General features: G+C 44.8%; 2 protein-coding genes across 2 annotated transcripts in view; both read left to right on the top strand.

The window, feature by feature from the left end:
* GLYR1 (glyoxylate reductase 1 homolog) overlaps positions 1-6,154 on the top strand; it is a 25,356-nt gene extending 19,202 nt beyond the window's left edge. The window contains exons 12-16 of the mRNA XM_031060491.1: positions 20-121; positions 1,117-1,279; positions 1,691-1,870; positions 2,397-2,521; positions 2,858-6,154. Of these exons, the coding sequence (XP_030916351.1) occupies positions 20-121; positions 1,117-1,279; positions 1,691-1,870; positions 2,397-2,521; positions 2,858-2,932 (645 nt within the window). The 3' untranslated portion in view covers positions 2,933-6,154. The remainder of the gene's footprint in view (positions 1-19; positions 122-1,116; positions 1,280-1,690; positions 1,871-2,396; positions 2,522-2,857) is intronic.
* A 1,117-nt stretch (positions 6,155-7,271) lies between these two features.
* ROGDI (rogdi atypical leucine zipper) overlaps positions 7,272-7,343 on the top strand; it is a 12,848-nt gene continuing 12,776 nt past the window's right edge. The window contains exon 1 of the mRNA XM_005425184.1: positions 7,272-7,331. Within this exon, the coding sequence (XP_005425241.1) occupies positions 7,290-7,331 (42 nt within the window). The 5' untranslated portion in view covers positions 7,272-7,289. The remainder of the gene's footprint in view (positions 7,332-7,343) is intronic.

The raw sequence follows: 7,343 nt of genomic DNA, 5'->3' as shown, positions 1-7,343 counted from the left end.
GCTCTTCTGCTCTCCACAGCTGGTGCTTGGTCCAAGTGGAGTGTTGCAGGGGATTCGCCCAGGGAAGTGTTATGTGGATATGTCCACAGTGGATGCAGATACAGTCACAGAGCTGGCCCAGGTAATCACTGAACTGAGCCTCTTAACAGCAGCAGATGTTCATTCAGCAGAAGTTCTTCAGTTTCTTTTGGTAATAAAACTTTTAGAGGTCCTTGGGAGAGTCTCAAGTTCCAGGCAAACAAGACAAGTCTTCTTTGTCAAGTCTTAACCAGCAAACAGTGTTGGATGAGATGTTCCCTGGTGATACCAGCAAAGTTGTAGATTTGACAGAGCTGTTACCTGACACCATTGCAAACAGATACTCAAATTTTGATCCCCTAAGAAATATTTGTAGACAGGTTGGTATTCGGTAGCAAACTGGTGGGTAAAACCCTGTCTGGATTAATGACTGATGAAATGCAAAATCTGGCTAGTTTAAGTGCTCTGGTTGGGGAAAATTAATGCCTTCACATTTCATTCTATAGAAATATTATTATAGGATTTCTGTAGAAGAGTTCTGATTACTTCTGCTGTGGTATCTGTGATTTCTTTTTTGGCATCTTGCTTGTTCCCCACTGCCCTAAGGCAGCATGTGTGGTTTTACAAGGAAGGGGAACTGGTTTTGTCAAGTTTTAAGTAGACATGTTGTTGATGCGCTAGTGTGTAACATTAATTCGGAGAATGCAGATCACCCATATTAGTAAGCATCTGGCTGAAGAGATCTGTCAAAGGCCTTTCCTCTATGGGAAAGAGGGGAAAATACAATGATCAATCTTCTGGGATTCTTATGCGACATATACACCTTCAACATTGGTCCCTTGGCCAGTATAGGGTGCCATGACTAAAGCGTGTCAGTTCAACTGCTTAAAATATGCACAGTAGTGATGGGTGCTGGAGGGTCTTGCCTGGACCCTTTTGGTCTTAATCACACTTTGCAGGATACATCACAATAGTGCTTTCCTCTCCTGTTGGAGCTATTTGTTCTGCTTTAAATTTCTGTCCTTAGCGGCAGGTATACCCTAAATTCTGTTCCTGCTGCTGTTCATGCACAGCTAACCAGAGATGTTCTTCTCCCAGGTGATAGTGTCCCGAGGTGGTCGCTTTCTGGAAGCACCAGTCTCAGGAAACCAGCAGCTCTCTAATGATGGAATGCTTGTGATCCTGGCCGCCGGTGACAGGGGTTTATACGAGGACTGCAGCAGCTGTTTCCAAGCCATGGGGAAGACCTCTTTTTTCCTAGGTAATTGAAACGTGGAGGGCCTGATAGCAGTTTCTTAGTGCAAGGACTGGGAATTTCAGCAAGGAGTCTGAGATGTATATGTCACCTTTTCTCTGTGGGCAGTGTGGGAAATTGGCTTGCTGCTCTGGAACTTGGCCAGTTTCAGAGCCTGCAGGCTAAGGTTTCTTTTTTGAATGCCAGCTTATTTTGGAGGATCTGTGATACTTTTGGTTTTAAATCATATTTTCCTACTATTTCTCCATTCCTTTGAGTGCTTGGAAAATGGAAATATTTTCTGAAGTCTTTCAGGGCCAGGGAGAGATGCCAAGTGCTTGATGACAGAAATCTAACAGTGTTACTGCTGTGTGGGCTAGGGAGGCAGGGCTGCTACTTCTCTTCTGGAGGAATCCCAATGGTGTGTCTCGCTCCCAGGTGAAGTAGGCAATGCTGCCAAGATGATGCTGATTGTGAACATGGTCCAAGGCAGCTTCATGGCAACAATAGCAGAAGGACTGACTTTGGCTCAAGTGACTGGCCAGTCCCAGCAGACCCTTCTGGATATCCTCAATCAGGGACAACTTGCCAGCATCTTCCTGGACCAGAAGTGCCAAAGTAAAGTTCTCTTACATTGTTTTCTTGCAGGTCATTTTTACAATCTAGCAGCTTTTCAGATAGTGGCAGAAGGTAGAAAATAACAATCCCATCTTCATCAGCCTGGGATAGTGGTTATCTTAAGCATTCTGGAAATGAATGCTTAAAATACAGCTTTTCAGATAGTGGCAGAAGGTAGAACATAACAATCTCATCTTCATCAACCTGGGATAATGGTTATTTTGAGCATTCTGTAAATGAAGAGCTGAGTTCCCATTCCTTCCCCTTCTTATCTGGGACTTCTGAGAATCTGAGTTAGGACTGCTTAAGGCTTAAGTCAGGATTTCATTGCAGCAGGGTAACAAGCTGCTTAGAAATCTGAGCTCACTTTGTCAGTGGGCAGATGAAGATAGAGAGTACAAAAACAGGAGAGCTAAAAGTAGTGATCAGCAATGGAAAGAGAGATTGGTGTTGAATTACAGCCCCCTGCAGCACGGGCTTGGCTTACTTTTGTCATGCTTAATTTTGCATGGGTTCCTCTCCGCAGATATCTTGCAAGGAAACTTTAAACCTGATTTCTACCTGAAGTACATCCAGAAGGATCTTAGATTAGCTATTGCACTGGGCGATTCTGTCAACCACCCAACTCCCATGGCAGCTGCTGCCAACGAGGTAAGAGTTGTTCAGTGTTCAGATGTGTTCTTCAGCATTTGTTCAACAGTGCCATTTGTCAATCAGAGACACAGATCAAAGAATGATGTCATCTCTAAGACAAGGGAACAGTGATTGAAATATTTTTTGACTAGGGTGGCATTGGATTTGTTTTGATTGTAGAGACCCTTAGAATGTTACATCAGGAAACACAAAGACCTGGCATTTTCTGATCTGCACTTGGATATTTGACATCCTGTGCGATTCTCTGGTTGCAGTGGTCAGCAAAGGAGTTTTTCTGCTGGGAAGAGGCTTCATACAAGAGCAGGCTCTGATCCTTTTCTGATTTCTCTTTAGGTCTATAAACGAGCAAAAGCATTGGACCAATCTGACAACGACATGTCCGCAGTGTACAGGGCCTACATCCATTAGGCTGCACCCTTCTTACTGTTCATACGATGATGATTGATTAATATTATTATGATACTGGGTTTTAACTCTGGACCAGTTCATCTCTGTCTTTCCATTTCCTTTTATACACAAACTTTGAGACCTGCTGTGGTGAGCCTTCCACTGTGGCAGGAGGGGGGAGGAGGGGGCTCAGATTGCAGTCTAATTAGAAAAATCCATGCCATGCACTGACAGTCATGAGATGAAACGGCGGCAATTGTTCAGAAGCTCTGAGGCAACTCTGCCAGAAATCTGCTGCTTGGCTGCTTTAATTTTTCTCTGTTTGCTAGTCCAAGATGCTGTTTCTAACAATCCCTTTTCTTCTTTGCTGTGAAATAATGCAAGTGTTGGACTCTCTGCATCAAGGGGACAGGGTGACATAAATCCCATCTACCTGTGAATATCATTCGAGTCCTTGGTCCCAAGTAAGGTGAGGAGCATGCCTGCTAATTAGCCACTGTTAGAGAACAAGGCACCTCCCATGGAGGAGAAGGGCAGTTCCAGAGGGTAAGGGGAGTTGAGTGCAACACTGTCTTGATTCAGTTTCTTTTTAGACTTCCACTTCCCCACCTTGATGGAGGAATTCCTGTACTGTTAAAGATAACACATTGCATCCATGTCTTCCCCTTGTACAGACAACTACAGCTTAGGGAACACAAACTGTACTGAAAATAGGAGAATGCTTATGTCAATGAGGCTCCTGAAAGGTTTATCATAGCTCATCCAAAACATCATTGGAAAGTAACACCTTTGCATAGAAAACTGCAAGACAAACATAGTGCCTATAAAACTGGGCTAGAGATTTTACTTGTTCCTGGCCTTAGCTTATGTTATGTTACTACTTGTTTGGTTTTTTTTAGCCCTTGTAGTCAATAATTACAAAGGTGTCTTGGATTGCAGCAGTGTCACAAGCAGAGTGGTGAGTCTGAAAAGGGAGAGAAGAATGATCCAAGAGATTGAGATTCCTGAGCTCCTTTCCACACTCTCTGGCCTTTGCATGGTTGTCACATCTCTCAGCCTGTTTGCCCATCTATAAAGGTGGGTGATGGTTACCTACCTCACAGGGATACTTTTGTGTACTGCCTAGTGATCTTTATACATGTCAGATTTTCCATACATGTTCTTAGTGTTACTACTTTGGGTACAAGATAGCACAGCATGAGCCTTCTCCCTGTATCTGTGAACTCTGCTTGTGGCCAGATACCAACTTCTAGAAAGACCAGTAACTGAGATTGGGGAGGCTAAGACGGCTGCTGAGCTTTAGTCTAGAGATGGGTGACATGAACTGCAGATGCCAAGGCTAGAGATCAGAGATGGTCTCAGTGTAGATAGCAGAGCAACCCAGAGTCCAGAGGATGCCTGTCACAAAAAATGCACGGAGTGTGGCTTGGTTTTTGGTTTGTTTGGGTTTTTTTTTTTCCAATTCTCAGTATTAGCCTTTTGGGAGTGTTCTTGCATTTTAAATTTGAGTGTTAGAAAAATGCCAGTGAGAAACTTTGGCCAAAATCACTTCTCAAGTGGTACAATCTCCTTCCTCCCTTGGGCTGGGATTCTGAAAGGAAAGAAGACAGATTCAAATTAGGTTGTGTTCCTGACATCTGCCCTTGCCACCGTATTTTTTTCCTAGGAACTTAATGGCTGTGTAAGGAAATTTTCCCTGGGTTAGGATTTCTTACCAGTCCTGCTTTGTGCAGCATGTGTGTATGGTTCAGAGACACCTTGTTAAGAAAGAAAGAAAGTGTCACATACTTATTTTGTCACATACTCATTGAATCACAACATCTAATGCCTTATGCTGTAAATGTTACTTTGCGTATTTTACCTCCTGTGATGACTGTTCCTTGTGGGCTAATGCTGTATTCTACATTACTTATATCCTGTAGTGAACACCTGGCAACAGGGCTGTCAAACCTCACTGCCTGTTGGCCACTGTGTGTGGGCGATGGTAGTTCTACACCTGTGTTCCTTTGGCAATGCCACTGCCGTTCTGTATGTAGGTATTCACGCTAAAGGCATGTAAAATTGCCAGCATAGCTAACCATTGACCTGCTTTGGCACACTGTTCTTCTCCACTCAGGACTCCACAGTTAGCATCTGAAGTCCTTTGTTAAACATACTGCAGTAAAAAAAATCTCTCATATGAATTGTGCATTGTGGGCATCTGAGGGAAGTTGTGGGTTTGGAGGCAGGAAATGAGACTGGAGGAGAAAATCTTTTGGGAGGAAGAAGGAGGTAATGTCCCATGTGCAGAGCCAGTTCAGTGGCATCCCCCCACCCCTGTCCCTGCTGTCTTGGGCCAGAGTGACCGTGAATGGTGTGAGCAATGGTAATGGAGTATCTTTGTTAGTTTGTGCTGCCTCTGGATACAGAGAGAATGCCAAGGAGCTCTCAAGTCCTGTGACAGGTATTTCATAATGAATTCAAAGGGCCAGTCCCAAGGCAGCTCACTGCTGCAGAGTTTGTTTCTAGAAATACTGTAGTTCCCAGAATTGAGATGGTTATTTCTGTGGGAGTGGCAGATGTGGACTAGTTGAACACTGTAATTTATCCTGGAAGGGTCTGACTGCAGCTTTCAGCCATTGTGGGTGGCTGTAGGGTGGCTGCAGTGCTGCCTGGACAGCTGTACAGTCACAGGTGTGCCCAGGAGAAGCAGGAGGAGACCAAAGAGCTCTGATGTGGCTCTGAAAAGGAGGGATGGAAATGAGGGAATCCAGACTGTTCCAGATGCCAGCTGAGATTGCTGTCAGTCTCACTCAGATTCTTGTATTTATGTCTGTAGCCTCTGAATGTGGATTTGAGTCTGTTCGTAGGCCTGGGATTTGAGGGAGGGAAGTGGGGGAAGCAATGGATTGAGAGATGCTCTAATAAAACTGGCTAGTTAAATGTTGTCCTAATATTGTTGACAATTCTGTAAAGTTTCTTTTTATGAAGATTTGTTTTAGAAGTTTGTTTTTTTTTAACTCCCTCCTTTTTAAAGAGAATATGTGACACTTGTGAAAGCTTGTAAGAAAAGCAGTTTCCTTTTTCCTCAATGATAGATCACATAGTTCATTAAGGTTGTGAATTTTTATTTTCCTGCCTTGTTTTTAATTAACATTTGTCATTCAGAATAGGATGTGTGAAAATGTTTAAATGGCAAAGATTTTTTTTGTGCAATTAACAAAGCTACTGGCAAAAAGAATAAAACTTTTCTTGGTAACTGAATGTTCTTGTGGCATTTTCTAAAGCCTGTCAGAGCTGTCTTGGGGCATTAAGGAAGTATGTGTTCCTCAGAACACTAGAAATTCAGAGCTGCTGAAAACCAAGTCATCTGAAAACTGAGTAATCCTGAGAACACTTCAGTCATTGCTCAAGCTTGAAACTGTCAGTGAGGTATTACAGAGGATAAGTTTAGATAAATTCCATGCTCTGTGTGCAGAGGGCTACATGCATCTGGGATGAGAGGAGGGTCCTTGGTTTTAATGTTCCGGTGTTGATGACAACTTCTGTAAAGTTTTGGGCTGAGATATTCATCCTTCTGGCATTTGGGTTTTTTTGAGTCCAGTGGAAGATTCTTGTCCATCACAGGAGGGTGGAATGAGATGAGCGTTAAGGATCCTGTCAACCCCAGCAATCCCATGATTCTGTGAACAGTAACTCAGCAGTTAATTTGGTATTCTAAGATATGATCCTTAACTGAAATGTTTACAAGCTCTGAATACTGCTTGTGGATATCAGACACTTGGACAGCAGTAGCTGTTCCTGCCCTGAGGCATGAGGATGAAATGAAGTGTAGTTAATAGTGGGCTTCAGGTGCAGTGAGTTATAGGTGCCCGAGGAAGCACTCTTTTTGAGCACTGTCATTAAAAGCAACAGATAGGAAGTCGAGAGCTATGCTTGCAGCAGGAACTGGGGCTGTTGGAAGCTTTCCCCACCCTGAAGGATCATTCCCATCTCCTACCCCTCCCCAGGGGCTGGTGTGGTGAAGATGCTATGCCCTCACCTCTCATCTCGCTCGCAGTACAACCGTTGTGAAAGGGAACTCACCGACTTCTATACAAAGACCTCACTGACAGGATAAGTGTATTTATTTTAAGAAGTGATGAAACTTCCACTCATTTGAGTGTTCTTACACGCAGCTCGTTTTGATCGTCGCCGACGTGCACTGGGCTGGGAACGGGCAGGTCTGACCTATCTGGCGGCGGGGACAGGCCCAGGGGGTGTGCGGGCGAAGTCCCGCCCTGCTGTCGTCGCGCACGTGGCCCCGCCCTCGCGGACGGCGGAGGGGAGCGGCGCTGCCCAATCAAGCGTTGCTGGGCCGGGCGCGTGCGGTGCTGGGGGCGGGGCCGGCGGTGTCGGGATGGCGGCGGCGATGGCGAGTCAGGGGGAGCGGGCGGTGCTGGTGAGTCGGGCG

Source organism: Geospiza fortis, unplaced genomic scaffold (assembly GCF_000277835.1).
Source record: "Geospiza fortis unplaced genomic scaffold, GeoFor_1.0 scaffold114, whole genome shotgun sequence".
NCBI lineage: Eukaryota > Metazoa > Chordata > Aves > Passeriformes > Thraupidae > Geospiza > Geospiza fortis.
This window is presented reverse-complemented; position numbering and strand designations above follow the sequence as displayed.